The 16,147-nt window shown below is 38.9% G+C and overlaps 2 protein-coding genes across 2 annotated transcripts; both read left to right on the top strand.

Moving 5' to 3' along the window:
- The first annotated feature begins 10,978 nt into the window (after nt 1-10,978).
- Nucleotides 10,979-12,236, top strand: LOC132702229 (procathepsin L-like). The gene is made up of 2 exons (XM_060670732.1): nt 10,979-11,130; nt 11,241-12,236. The coding sequence occupies exons 1-2, from the start codon at nt 10,996-10,998 to the stop codon at nt 12,135-12,137; spliced, it is 1,032 nt and encodes a 343-aa protein (XP_060526715.1). The 5' UTR covers nt 10,979-10,995; the 3' UTR covers nt 12,138-12,236.
- Nucleotides 12,237-12,653: 417 nt separating this feature from the next.
- Nucleotides 12,654-14,235, top strand: LOC132702230 (procathepsin L-like). The gene is made up of 3 exons (XM_060670733.1): nt 12,654-12,963; nt 13,014-13,352; nt 13,407-14,235. The coding sequence occupies exons 1-3, from the start codon at nt 12,883-12,885 to the stop codon at nt 13,959-13,961; spliced, it is 975 nt and encodes a 324-aa protein (XP_060526716.1). The 5' UTR covers nt 12,654-12,882; the 3' UTR covers nt 13,962-14,235.
- Nucleotides 14,236-16,147: the final 1,912 nt, after the last annotated feature.

Below are 16,147 nucleotides of genomic sequence, written 5' to 3'. Positions count from 1 at the left end.
TTTAAAATGTGGGGACCGTGGAATGAAGCAGATGTTCCCCTGTTGGAAGAAGACATGGAAAACAACGCAGAATTTGAAGACGAAGTGAAGAAGATAGTCGAACTTAATGACAATTTAGAATTACCTCAGCAAATAAAAAAACGGATCCATGCTAAACAATATTATTTTGAATGTTTACAATTTCTATAAGGTATTCAGAAGGAGCAGCCGTAAAACAAGTGACATAACCAAAGTTCTGAAGTCAACTGCGCACTTTACCAAAACTTAGTGATGGTACCATAAACGTAATTGCACAAGAGGTAACTCAAATATCAGTACAAAGCTGATCTAACTGTGAGAAACGAGTAACAAAAGAAGAAAAGATTGAAAATATACCTATATCCTGCTTGTTACTGTTAGTAGATACATTCCTAGGATGGTCCAGGAATGGCTACGGGCTTGAAGTAATAAACAGTAAGCAAAGTTAAAGACGGGGTCGGTTGTAAAAGCACTATATTTCTGGTCGAAGTATACCTCCTTAATGCGACATCTGTAGTTCCCATTAGCTCCACCGGACCGCTTCGATCAAATGCCAAATTTTAAGTACACAATCTTACACTCTCCTTCAGTACTTTCTCTATGCGGCAAGCTTAAATCGCGGGAAAGTTTCGTACAAAATGCGATTAAGAGCCGCCGTCTTCGGTGATCGTTACGACGACGTAATTTAATCGTAAAACCGAGTTTGCCGCGAACAATCGAGCCCGGGGCCAACTAAAAGCCGAAACGTCGTAAAGTAAGAGGTTTATAATCCGAAATATGAAGATTTACGAGAGCACCATTTTTTTTTTCGGTTAGGTCGTAAAACTGACGTTTATCGCGATCGCTTGGCGCACAATGTTGCACATTTAAGCGGCGAAACGCGGCAACGTCGTGTCATCAATATGGCCTCTCGAATTTTCAAATAACTTTTTTTCAAAACGCCGTATATTTTGACTAACGCGGGTCCCAAAATATAAGGTCGTAAATCAAAAAAAAAAATCCGTAAAGGGGTGCGGGCCATAAATCACCTGCAGCGCGACAAGTCAAAAGTGCACCCAGAAATTAATTACAATGGTTAATGCCCCTTGTAAGGTGCCCATATGGCTTACCCGTCACGCCTGAACGCCCGCCACTGAAGAGGGTGTCGCGGGGACCTTCTCCCGTCACCGCCGAAAAACAGTGGCGTTCGCGTTTTTTTTTTTACCCTTTTCACTGCAAATTGCAATGGAAAAGATTGTTTACAATACGTTCAGATACGTTCGTTTTACTTATCTAATCAAGATCAAATACTTTTTCAAAAACGTACTTATTTTATTCGTTAATACACTATTCGTTAAAAAATTCGTATTGCGAATATTGCTGAATTATTTTATTTACACATAATTAGTAAAAATAAATTAGCTTCACTTTTATACAAATGTGTAAATACTTAATTTTTAAGAGATAATACGTTCATTCTTTCTTTGCTCTAAACACCAACAGAAACTGCTGCTTTTTTCTATTTAAAATCCCAAGGTACTTGCATTTTTGTAGCTGCTAGAATGGGCTTTTAATCTTGTGACATATGCCAAATTTCAAAATTCACGATTTAGATTGGGAGAGTCAGCATATAACCTTTAGGCCCGGTTCTCTGATTAGATACCACAGCCGCGATAGTGACTCCTTGGTGTGACTATTTCCTCCTCTTTTCTTTAGATCTCTTTTTTTGTTCAGGTGCCTTGTTGGTTACGAACATTGGCTAACGTCGAGGCAATTGCCACACTTGTGAATCTTTGGATCGATTTGAGGCTTTTGTTTGTCTGTCTGCATCTTCATCCATATATACATGGCGACGCAGGGCGTTCACCTGAGACCTCAACGCCTAGTGCGCAGATATCGGGGAGTGACGCAGGGTCACTTCACCATTCACTCGACATTCGGCGGGGTCAATCAAAACTTTATAGCGAGCGGTACTCTCACACGGTTACACTCACAATTTTTACACAATTTTTTTACAAAAACGACAATATCGTCTATAATTATAGTGGAGAGTTGAAGAAAAAAAATGAACGTAGTGACCTTCAAACTCGACGTTAAGCGATAGTGATGAGGTCCTAGCAAGAAGGAAAATATATTGTCTTTATCAAAGAAGTTGTTCCCACCCTGGATAAACTGAAAAGGAAGCTAGAAGAAGATGAAACCAATATAAATATAAGCCGTGTCACTTTCCATAGAGTTGTTTGTAAAATGGGATTTAAGTACCTCAAAATAGACACAAGGCAAGTAGTAACGGCCTGAAAATTAATCTTTTTCGATTGCTTGTACGATAATTTAATCACATATCCTGCTTTCGAGAATTCGAGAAATACGATTTTTTTCAGCCAACAGTCTGTTTGGAATAAAATTGATGGTATGATTGCGGTACACATTTCTGGACTTCGGTTATTTCCATGATTACAAAACAAAACGTAAGGAATCTGCCAAATGTTTTAAAATTGCTTTAAAAATGCATTCGCTTAAACTTAATGGTGTCCCAAGTGTTTTAGGATTGATAATTACGGAAGAAGTTAAGGTGACTCTGAGAATTTGTGACTATCTATCTATCTATCTATACATTTGAGATAATTTGAAACTTATCTAATAGAATGAAGTGGCCAGGAAACAGCAGGCAAACAAATAAATTAAATGTCGTTATTTTCTTTTACCTCAGACAAATAAAATATCTTTTTTCTACTCACGTCTGTAAAATGGCCAATTACACACCGATCTAGCGTGCGGCACTTTACCACGTCAGTTTCGTTTCCCATGGATTTGACCGCACGGGTTAGGGAGCAATGGGATGTTTTCGGAGATTTTACCGCACGGTTTGAATTTTGACGTTTGTACCCAAAAACTAATACACAGAAAAATAAACATAAGCTACAATTAAAATCTAGTGGACTAGTCGGTAAGTAATGTGTCATTTATAATTTAAGTTTCCCATGGAAATTTCACATACCCTTCGCATAAACGTTAGTGTTTTTACAATTTTTATATTAATATCTTGTCAAAACCAAATGTACCATTTTCAAATATCCATGTCTCATTAGTATAAACAAAACCAAATTGAAGGTTAGGGCCTGTTTTTTTTTTGCTCCTCTTAAAAGATCTACCTTTGAATGATTTTTCTTCCAAATACAGTCTGTTTCTTTAAATAATAATGATGATGATGAAACTTAATGATCAATTGTAAAAGTTAAATAAACAACATAACGTTTTAAAATTGTTTTTATTCCATTGTTTATATGAAATATCCAAAAATACATATCTATCTGTCTAACGTGCACAGTTAAAAAGAGACAACAATAACAGAACCGATCGGAGCGATAAACGAAAAGGTTTAATCGCAACTAGTAAACATTTTGTTTGAATGGTGTGTTTGGTAAACTCTCACTCGTTTATTAAGCACTCGCTCCGCTGCGCTCGTGAGTCAAATGCTGTTTTTCTAGTCCCGTCTGTAAAATACCTAATTACCCACCGATATAGCATGCGGGAAGCGTCACTTTATCACGTCAGTTTCGTTTCCCATGAATCCGAGCCACTTCGGACATTTCCGGGGTTTTACCGCACGGATTTGGAAACAATCGGATGTTTCGCTTTGAATTTTGACGTTTGTCAATTCTGACAGTCATGTTAGTGAATGTATTCGTATTGTTTTGCGAAAATGGACCCAAAAACTATAGGTCGTAGAAAAGGTATAGTATGCAACATGTTCGCTAAACATTTTAACTCGCTCGTTTATTAAACACTCGCTCCGCTGCGCTCCGCTCGTGTCAAATAAACTCGTGAGTCAAATGCCGTTTACCGCACTTGTTGCATATATACAATATTATAATCGTATTGGGTGTAGAAGTTGTAAATACTAACTGCTATAGTTTAATCTTTTTCAAGCTACCAGTAAGCGCAATTGTAGTCGCTTTCTCCACTTCCTTGGAGGACTTTTCAGCAACAGTAGTGAACCAACAAATATAAACACGTTATTGAAAACCATCCGATTCTCTAATGACTATTGATTAATAGCAACTGATGACAGCTAATGACTGGGTCCCATCACCTCTATTCTACTAGCTACTACTAAATGTTAGAAAGCAATGTATCACAAGCTACTCTCAAAATATAAAACTTAAAATACACCAAATTAATACACATTACAAAAGACAGACTGCACCTCTGTAACAGTATTTAAAACTCTGCAAAAGTATAGAAACAATAAGTGAGCACCCATATGACTAGCAATCCTCAATTCACCTTTAAATCTTGTCAACATTTCCATTATACATCAAACAAGATACATCTCAATATTCATTTTGTTAGTCGGAAAATATTTGGAAGATCTCCAAAAGAATGTATTTTTTAACTTGTAATAGATTGTTCCTAACCATGTTAAAAATTTGAGTGAAACAATCTCCCTTAATCTTCCGACATTTCCACACAAATTGCTCAGTCTTCAATGACGAAGATGGATATGCTGAAAAAGAAGCTAGAAGAAAATGAAACCAATATAAGTATAAGACAAAAGGCAAGTAGAAATGGAATCACACACATTACACAGTTACAGATTTAATTATCTTCAAGAAATTAAAAGATGTAGATTATAAAACAGATTCAAAGGATGAATTGATTCCACTGTCAGACGAAAGCACCTTCAAATAAAGGAAAACCCATCACCATAATACATAGACGTGCAACTTTTGGAAGTCCTAAATTGGGATGCGATTAAAAAACAGTGTGTATGTGATTATTTGGCTGAACAGGCTGGGCATTTGTGGAACCAAGTCCCAATAACATACCAAGTGAGAGCTGGAAAAATGCAGTACAGCACCGTACATTATAAAAATTGAGGACTCTAACAGAATTAGAATCAGACATTTACGAGTAGAATAAAAATGTAATTATGTATAGATATTCCTAGATATTAATTTATTGGATATATTTAATGGTTTGATTAAACTTTCTCAGTGAAAATTAATAAGATTATACCCACCAATATAAACAAAAAAATGTATTATTACCAAAACCTTTGAGAGTCCGTCATTAGAACGTGACAGACTATTCATTGTACTTTAGTACCCATTTAGCAAATGTATCCTCTTATCTGCGGCAACGCTATAGTCGAACCTTTCAATCCAATGGAACATTACTTAAAAATCCTGATTCCGCGGGACGCCACTGCTTTCGACTGCGGCGTCTTGTTAACCCCACCGAATGCGGTCACAACAACCCCTTTCACAACAAAGACCAATCGCAAGTTTATGTTGTGTGTCGGAGTTAGCCGCCTGGTTTGATTTCAATGGCCGATATTGATAGTTTTCGACTACTGGACCGGCGATAATAGATTTTAAGTTCGTAGAAACGAAATTATCGGTTTAGAAACGAGCCGGCGGGGTGCCCCAAATACAATGCCTCGCATAAATATTTTTAAACCGGTAATCGTCTGAACAATCGATATCGTTTATCAGCCATATGGAAATTATCACACTTGCGACGTGTTTGATTGTACCTGATTCGTACCAGGTTTCTAGATTAGATGATTTGGCAAGGACTTCAGAAAAAAAGGGATATCTAGACATAAAATAGAAAGCCTTTGAACCTTTCAGAAAATTGTGAAAGTAAATGTAAATATTAATTAGATAATCTGGAGATAATTATTTCTTTGGTGCAGGAATCATAGGGACATGATGTAATCTTGATAGACATAAACAAACATTTAATTTCATTTGAGATTTTGACGGTTTCACGTCAAGTGAAAACCATCGTAGGTCGAGAAATGACAAACATCTGATTTAAAATTAACATTTGTATATAAAATCACAACTTAGATACAATAAGTAATAAAAATAAATAAATACAATATAAATCTTAAATTAGGGATATAATTACATTTTAAATTCTCCGCAATTTTAAATTTTTAACCTCCGAAGAGTTCGTTTATTCAGTAATTGTCCAAAAAAAGGAAACAAACAAACAAAAAGAAAATAAATAAGAACTAAACTTCCTGCTACTAAGGGGTGTTTTTTTTGCAATAAAACAACGATGGATTGATTATTCGATTGACATTAAGTTTATTTATCCGAAAGATAATCTTGTGGCAATACATTTTAAATATGATTTCTGGCATATGACCGCCACGGCTGGCGCGGATGTAGTTCAATCTGGACGTTCACTTTTTGATGACTTTTTCCAACATTTGTGGCCGCATATCGGCAATAACACGGCGAATGTTGTCTTCCAAATGGTCAAGCGTTTGTGGCTTATCCGCATAGACCAATGACTTTACATAGCCCCATAGAAAGTAATCTAGCGGTGTTAAATCACACAGGTCCAAAACGTGAAATTAGGCGGTCATCAAACGTGTCTTTCAATAAATCGATTGTGGCACGAGCTGTGTGACATGTTGTGCCGTCTCGTTGAAACGACATCATGGTTACTCAATTCAGGAATGAAAGAGTTAGCAATCATAGCTCTATACCGATCAACATTGACTGTAACGTTCTGGCCATCATCGTTTTTGAAGAAGTACAGACCAATGATTCCACCAGCCGATAAAGCCCACCAAACAAACTAAACAAAAATCGGAAACAACGGCAAACTCGTTTTGGGCCCATTAGACGAATCTACGCCTTACCTGATGATCGTTTGATGAATTGCCAAACCAAACTGAGAATAAATCACTTGACAGCTGTTAAACCGGTCGCCATCTTGAACAGTAATGCCAACTTAAAGTTCTATACATCGAAAAAAAAAACACCCATTATATATACCGAAAAATGACCATGGCAATTAGATTTAAATGCCTCTCCTTTATTGAACTTAAATTCCCACAACAACGTTAATCAAGGTTTTATCGTAATTTTTCGGTATGTATAATAGCAGATAGTTTGTAAATATTACATTTGATAAAGACACGGTGTTGTCGCAACAATTGTCATGTAAAAATATATAATTTCCCGATAATCTGAACTTTTAGTTCTTATTTATTTTGATAAATGGATTGTCATCAAGTAAAAGCCACCTCAGTTCAATTTAACAAAAACAAAAAGTGTTTTAGGCGAACAAATCCTGGGCAGAGATTCTTTTGGTGTTGCAACATATATCAACAAAATTCTTTGGCTTTTTTGGTTTAACTGTTTGTTATCACTTTCCTCTTTCAGAACAAAGCATCTCCTGGCAATCATAAAATTATAAATGAAATGTCTAATATTCGATCGAGTTGTTCTGCCAGGCACTTAATTTGTCAAGATAATAAAAAGAAAATGCGAAGGAAATGTAATCTTTTTCTGACAGTAATTAAATAAATGTCGTCAATTGAAGACAGATAACAGTCAAGATAATACATTATTTTGTAATAAGAAGTCACTTTTATCTGTTCTCTCACACAACGTGTCTATACAGTTTCCAAGAATAGATAAGTTAGGAAAGTGTAAAAATAGTTGTCATTCCTTTGACTTGCACTCGTGCAACTAAATATTTACATAAAAAAGGAAACAAATATATGCCAAGTAGTCTGAGTTCGACTTTAGACAGATAGGTACAAAGAATTAACTGCCATGGAGATCAAACACATCAGCGAAAACGATGACAGTACTTTCACTTGTAACTGTAGCATTTTCAAAGCAAAATGTCTGCATTTGTAATTAGATACATCAGTTGCTATCTCTCATTTTTATTTCCGTGAGTGAAATCACTTTAGACAGACAGATATGGAAGCTTCATGGCTCCATCCTTCAGAATTGCTACATGGATTTTTGCACACCATTTTGATAATGGCTGCGGGCTGTAGACCCACAAAGTAAGAGCGAATCTGAATGAATGGAGAATAGGGAAAACTAATTTACCCTTGCCTCCTCAAGCTGATAGCTCTATTAAAAATTACACCTTCTTATGTCTTGCTCTATCTATATCTGTATATATTTTTTAATAGATTCATATTTATAACTAATGCTTTATATGCCTTCATCATGTATAACAAGATTACTTTCGAAAAATCGTCGCTGGGCGGGGCAAGTTTGTAGCGGGTAGCACAAAGCAGCTTTGTATATCAAAAGGAAGCCGCTTCGCGGTTTGTTGGGCTAGAGGGACGCATTGTCTTTCTATCGTGGTCCGTTTTATTTTTTTAAAATACTTCCCGACCCCCCAACTCCCCCAATAGGTTCCGTTAGAGGACCAAATGCTATTTGTCTGCCAAATTTGAAGTCGATTGGTACAAATTTCGGACATTTATGGTGCTTCATAGGAATGTCCAAACAACAGTCGAAAATCGGAAAAAAAAAGATGGACGCCGAATTTTGACAGCAGCCATTTTTACATATCTTATGTACCCTGCGGACTTTTAAAAAAGAACAAAGTTTGAAGCGTGTAACAGAAACCGTTCAGAAGTCATCGTCGAAAAAAACAGAGAACAGAGAACGGACATACAAAAAAAATTGTTTTTTCGACGCTGTACCAATGGCGGTCCTGTAGGACATACTGTCACCGAGATCTCGAGTTTAGCGAGGAGCGCGTATACTAGTAACTAGGACGTTTGATAATGACTTCTTCTCCATTTGCTTCTACATAAGTGCACACTAGAGCAAAGCATTCCATGACCAAAAACAACTTTTGGGGATTCGCTCAAAGAACGATATTCGAATCGTTTATTACGTGCGTGGATTCCAGAGACCGACGGCAAGTCCAGCAGGGGGATGGGAGATTATGCAACCGCAATAAGTCACCCGGAGCTGTGCAGTTGTTCAAAATAATTATATCTGAATGCCTGCATTTTGAATCCCGCGGGTGCAATTGGACGATCGGGCGGCACTTGTCGAACCCGAACCTACACACACGTAGACACACACACACACACACACACACACACATGAGCGGGCCAATTTAGGAGTCCCGTTAAATTTATGGTACACGTCCCTGCCTTATAAATTATATTCCACGCAGGAGGAATTAACGGCGATCGAGTTTTTCGAGGTTATGTTTAGCTAGCTAGAGCATGCGCAAGAACTTTAAACAGAGTATAGCTTACACTGGAGTACTGCACAGTTTTTGCTGAATTCAAAATTAGTATCATTTGCTGACAAATATTCTTGGACTTCACACACACACGCACACTGTTATTGGGAATATGTTTTAAAAGATTGTTTTAAAATACATTTTCAAAAAGTGCGGCACTTGTATCCTCATGATAATCAAAGCTAGAATCGTTGATATTCCGTATTCTGACCCAGCGTGTATTATGGTGATGCGTTTTCCTTTATTTGAAGGTGCTTTCGTCTGACATTGGAAACAATGTAAGTGTGTAATGCGTGTGGTTCCATTTCTACTTGCCTTTTGTCTTATATATATATATATATATATATATATATATATATATATATATATATATATATATATATATATATATATATATATATATATATATATATATATATATATATATATATATATATATATATATATATATATATATATATATATATATATTGGTTTCACCTTCTTCTAGCTTCTTTTTCAGCATTTTCCATCTTATTTACACGATGGAATTATAACATGATGGATGGGCCCGCCCTCCCTCGGACCAGGAAGCTGCTTAGACTGACCAGAAGGGAGTGTAGAGCACTAACAGGGGCCTACACAGGACATTGCAGGCTTAGGAGGAATCTTTGCTTGCTAGGCATTGGAGACGACCCGGATCTGCTCACCGAGTGCCCTGCCTTGACATGGGCAAGATTGGGAGTCTTCGGAACGGCCCTGATCGATCCCGACTCAGTGCATGGTATTGGGCTAAAGGAGTTGCTGACGTTCTATAGGAGGGGCGGCATTCTGGAGGCCCTCTAGAGCGGCCTGGGGGCACAACGGGCCCATCTGTGCTTGGACGCCCGCGAGGGCGTCCCCCTTTAATACCAATACCAATACCAGACTATACCAGCGATCTCGAACCAACCGAACTGGTGTTTGCAGAATAACTACTGGACCATCTTGATGGAAAAACAAATGACAAGTGATGAATCATATAGATATTAAGCTAAGCTTGGATTATCACATTTTCTATGGTCATTGAAGACTGAGCAGTGTGTGTGGACATGTCGGAAGATTAAGGGAGATTGCTTCACTCAATTTTTTAACATGGTTAGTTTATATTATTATAGTATTATATTTTTTAGAGTAGCTTGTCCTGTCGAAAAATATGCATGAGGTAGTTTTATCGAAGAATTAGAGCTGATGGGATCCAGTCATAAGCTGTCATCAATTGCTATTGTTTTCAATAACTAACTTCAATTGCTCTAAATGGGAGTTTGTTGGTGTTTACAACTCCTATATGTAATCTTTTACGGGGAATAAGGGAAATAAAATGGTTAAATATTTTTCTACATCCAATACGATTAAAGATAAAATTAAAATTTAATTCATTTGTTTGCGCGCTGTTTCCTGTCCACCTCATCCTTTTAGATAAGTTCCAAATGATCTTAAACTTACAGATTGCTTACAGTCGCCTTAGCTTCTTCCGTAATTATCAAACAATAATTCATTTTCGTATCTGACAACACTGAAACGGTTCACCATTAAGTTTAACCCAATGGATTTTTAAAACATTTTGCAGATTCCTTCACCAAAAAGCAAGTTACCTTACGTTTTGTTTTGTAATCATAGAAATAGCCTAAGTCCAGAAATGTGTACCAAAATCATACCATAAATTTTATTCCAAGCACATTGCTGGCTGAACAAAATCGTATTTCTCGGTTTTTCACACTCCAAAATAGGATATGTGATCCAATTATCGTACATGCAATCGAAAAAGATTAATTTTCAGACCACTCGACAAACAATAAGAAGAATGTTATCCTCGCGTAGGATCTCGTTCTATCGTTGAGCCTATATGAATAAGGACGTTATCTGTGGCTATGAAAAATCAGCCACGTCAGTATTGAAGTGGTCCGAACAGATTTTGCGCAGCAGTTTTTTGGTATATATATGCCGAATTTTGCGAATTGCCGGCACAGTGCTCCTCGAAGACAACGCATCGAGATGAAGATTGTTTTGGTAGCCTTGCTGGCAGTAGTCGCCTCAGCGGTCGAGACTGACCACCAACAATGGCAAAGCTTTAAGGTAGACCATATTAGTCAAGCCGTTCAATTATCAAATCAGTCACCATAATACATATAAATATTTTGTGTATTCATGAAACTTGAAATAACCTAAGCTAATCTATATTCCAGACCCAACACACAAAGGTCTACAGGAACGTGGCGGAGGAGACTCTGCGTTTCAGCATTTTCCAAGACAACCTTAGGAAAATCGAGGAGCACAATGCCAAATACGAAAACGGCGAAGAGACCTACACCTTGGGCGTGAACCAATTCGCCGACATGACCGCGGAAGAATTCAAAAGCTTCCTGACACTCCAGAAGCCGAACCGCACCAAGACCGGTGACAGACAGGTCTACAGGAAACCTCTGGACGCCGCCGTGCCCGCATCCTTCGACTGGAGGGATGAAGGCGCCGTAAGCGCAGTCAAGGACCAAGGTTCCTGCGGTGGTTGCTGGGCATTCTCGGTAGTCGCCTCCCTAGAAGGCTTCTACTACTTGAAAAACAAAAAGTTGGAGTTATTCAGCGAGCAAAACTTGATCGATTGCGCCACTACCCAATACGACATGGAGGGCTGCAACGGAGGTGATTTGGACCCGGCGTTCCAGTACATAATCGACCACGGTATCGCGAAGGAATCTGATTACCCCTACGAAGGCAGGGATGCAAGATGTCGTTCCAGTTCCAACCAAGTGACCAAGATCAAGGGCTTCGTAGATGTTAGGGAATTCGACGAGGACGCGCTATTGTCGGCTGTAGCTCTGGAAGGCCCCGTGTCGGTCGCCATCGACGCCAATCCCATCCAATTGTACAAAAGCGGTATTTTCACCGGAAAAGGCTGCTCCTCCAGTGAATGGGACTTGAACCATGCCGTCTTGGCCGTAGGCTATGGTACCGAAAACGGACAAGACTACTGGATCCTCAAGAATTCCTGGGGAACCATTTTCGGCGAGAAAGGCTACTTTAGGATGTTGAGGGGCAAGAACGTCTGCGGTCTGGCTGACGAGCCTAGCTATCCCGTATTGTAAATAGTCGATTGCAGTTATTTATATTAAATTATCGCCGGTTGAAACTTCATTTATGTAATTTTTTACCAAAATAATAAACAGAACAGCGCTTTAATTTTAGTAGTTTTTATCATTTACGGCGCAATATATAAAGGATGAGATGAACGAAATTTAATTCGTTGGCGTCGATATCAGTTTCAAGGTCGAAATAAAAAATGTTTTCGTAAACTTCCTCCGTTCAAGTGGGAAATGATATCAAAACAGAACGTTTTTTTTTTTTAATTTCAGTTGTTTTTCGATCACACTGGATTTGACAACCAAAACAAATCAAAAGACGTGCGCTCTCACTTCTTGTAGATGTTCGTTCATGGAAGGATTCCACATATTTCTTCACCCAGAAGTGATGGTGATGGAAATTTTCACATCAATACCTCCCGTATGAGCTACGAATAGGCAGTTTAATGTTTTTTACAATAGATTTTCAAAAATATCCGGATTACAAATACGAATTCTAATCGTAAATCAACCCGATTTTCTGTAAAAGCCACTCGAGATACGAGACGTTGCGAAAGAAAATAGTCACGGCGTGATATCATTCTTTTGTACGCGAATTGCTTTCACCCAGTTTCCCCACACCGCAGTAGTTTTTCTTATCTACGATTTTTTCAATGACAAATTTCTAGACAAACAACGATAAGGCACTAGGCGTAATTATAAAAGGAATTTGGTAACCCGTCTAGGCCATACCACCATCACGATAGCAACAATGAAGCTGCATCTTTTAGTCAGTTTGGTTTTGACCAGTGCCATGGCCGAATCCGACTGGGGGAAATGGGACAAATTTAAGGCAAGTACTTTCGTTCGGTCTTAAATGTCCCTTAATGCTTTGCATCGCAGGGCCACCATCAAAAATTCTACCGCGGTCTCCTCGAAGACCAACTCCGATTCTCCATTTTCCAAGGGAACCTGCGGAAAATCGACGAGCACAACTCAAACTTCGATCGAGGCTTGGTTACCTACAGGTTGGGCGTCAATCGGTTCGCAGACCTTTCCGAAGAAGAGTTCCGCTCCATGTTGACGTTCAACGCGTCCGGAAAATCCCAAGCAGCGTCTCGATCGATCTTCGAGGTACCAGAGGAAGCGAAAGTTCCCACCAAGAAAGACTGGAGGGATGCCGGTGCCGTTACCCCAATAAAAGACCAAGGGACCTGCGGAGGATGCTGGAGCTTCTCAGTGGTAAGCGTCGACTTTTCAAAGAGACCTCTGAGCAATAGCGGGAAATAATTATAGACCGGTTCCTTGGAGGGTCAGTATTTCATCAAACACGGGGAGCTGGTCTCATTCAGTGAGCAGAACCTGATCGACTGCGCCGGCCCCAAGTACGGACTGGCCGGTTGTGATGGTGGACAATTGGATCCTGCGTTTGAGTACATCCGAGATCACGGCATAGAACGAGAAGCCGACTACCCTTACGAAGAGAGCGACGAAGACTGCAGGCAAGACAACTCCAAGGTAGTCACCAGGATTTCGTCATACGTCGACGTCAGACCGAACAGCGAAAAAGACCTGGAGGCCGCCGTGGGACTCGTGGGACCCGTATCCGTCGCTATAGACGCCAGCTCTATCCAACTCTACGAGTCTGGTGTTTACAGTCACTCTTACTGCAGCCCTGATGATCTAAATCACGGTGTCTTGGTGGTGGGCTACGGCACCGAAAGAGGTGTGCCTTATTGGGTGGTCAAGAACTCTTGGGGAGAGTCATTTGGAGAGGGCGGCTACATCAGGATGCGTCGGGGTGTCAATCAGTGCGGTATCGCCGTCCAACCCAGCTACCCCGTGTTGTAGTCCGAAGCAGTCTCGCTTAGATTAGGACTTTTTTTATACACACACACGAAATAAACAAAATTGATGCATTATTGACGCTGCTCTTCTCTTTAGCTAAACAGATTTATCAGCCACCCCCTGACAGGTCGAGTGGGTGCCTCAAGAGTTCGACCCTCGCTTCGCTTGTTTGTCCGATCTTTTTTATATATACTGCCATTATCATTCTAATTATTCACGCGTGCAGAACCCCCTCCCTATGGTATCGCGTAACCGACATAACTAAGTGGCGGGCTGGTGCAAGCGGGATGAACCTACTATGCGACACCCCGGCCATAATAAAAAAACATTGATGCTATTTGTACAATTACAGTGTATTTTACACCATAAATTAGAAAAAAAGTCGTAAAATTTTATGTTTAATAATCTACTGTTGAGAAAATTAAAAAATTTAAATCACTAAATTAAATTTGAAATTTCAATGCTTGTAAAACGCTTTGTCCATATTGTAGACTTAATTTGATTAATATTTGATATTTGTTTGACATTTCAAGGCAACTTGTTAAGCATTATTGACTACGGTCCATGGCTAAATCGATGGTCAGGTGTCTTGATATAAAGATTAGGGTTATGAATTAAAAATTTCTTTAAATTTTGCAACATTTTCCTAATTTTACCGTCTATATTTAAACATTTATACGGTCTTTAACATATGGTGCAATTTAAATGAACGAAGTCGGAGAGTATTCTTATGTGACTCAATTTCACAATTTTCTAATATTACACGATTTTCCGTCTGGATTGCGGATCTTGCCGAGCATATAAAATATCTGAAATCGCATCAGTATGCTGATGATTATCGTTTAAGTTTGAAGACTCACTGCTGGCCAACAACCAAATTAATTTTGATTTGTGGCCATGCTCTTATCATAAATGAAACGAAAACTAAGGTATTATTTTTTGGAAAAAAAACAGCTGGTTCTAGAATATTGTTTTTAAGTTTGCCGTATATAATGAGAACATTATTTTAACCGATTCTTGCAAGAATTAAGGTGAGTTTTTTAATAGCAATCTTCGTTTCGAATTGCACGTGACTTAATTTAGAGAAGTTATGGGGAACTAAGAACTCTCTACATATTCAAAGATATATTAAATACAGACATCAAGCTAAGGTTATGCGACTCTCTTGTTCTTTGCCTTTTATCTTACTGTTATATATAAGGTTGTTCGGAAAGTCATTTCGTTCTTTCCCGTCAGAGACTTAATTACGTTTTTTCGAAACCAACTTCACACTTAAGCCGCATAACCATTATATGTCTTGAGAGCTGATATTGCAAGGCTTGTGTGTGAAAAAGTTCTATTAATTCTACGCAGTAGTTTTTGGTTGGTGCCCTTTTAAATATGGAGAGCAATAAAAATGCTGTCCAAGCGAGAAAAAAATTGACGGATGTGTATGGAGAAGGCGTGTTAACAGTACGCCAGTGCCAGAACTGGTTTGCAAAATTTCGATCCGGCAATTTTGATGTCGAAGATGCACCACGGTCTGGAAGGCCGGTCGAAGCTGACAAAGATGCGATAAAGGCATTAGTTGATGCAAATCGGCGAATAACCACACGAGAGATCGGTGAGAGATTAAATTTGTCGAATTCGACTGTTTATGGCCATTTGAAAGGCATGGGCTTAACCTCGAAGCTCGATGTGTGGGTGCCCCATGTCCTTACGGAGCGAAATTTGTGTCGTCGCGTTGACGTGTGTGATTTGCTCCTCAAACGTCAAGAAAATGATCCATTTTTGAAGCGGATTATTACTGGGGACGAAAAATGGGTTGTATACAACAATGTTAAACGCAAAAGGTCATGGAGCAGAAAAGATGAACCGGCTCAAAGCGTGTCAAAAGCCAACATTCACCAAAAAAAGGTGATGCTCTCCGTTTGGTGGGATGTCAAAGGAATCGTTTTTTTTGAGCTTTTGCCGGACAATACAACGATTAATTCAGAAGTCTATTGTCATCAACTGGACAAATTGAATGATTCACTTAAAGAGAAGAGGCCCGAATTAATCAACAGGAAGGGTGTAGTGTTCCACCAGGATAATGCGAGACCTCACACAAGTTTGGTCACTCGCCAAAAACTTTTACAGCTTGAATGGGACGTACTGCAACGTCCACCGTATTCTCTAGATCTGGCGCCTTCCGACTACTATTTGTTCCG

This window comes from Cylas formicarius, unplaced genomic scaffold (assembly GCF_029955315.1).
Source record: "Cylas formicarius isolate icCylForm1 unplaced genomic scaffold, icCylForm1.1 PGA_scaffold_5__7_contigs__length_24384050, whole genome shotgun sequence".
Taxonomy (NCBI): Eukaryota; Metazoa; Arthropoda; class Insecta; order Coleoptera; family Brentidae; genus Cylas; species Cylas formicarius.
This window is presented reverse-complemented; position numbering and strand designations above follow the sequence as displayed.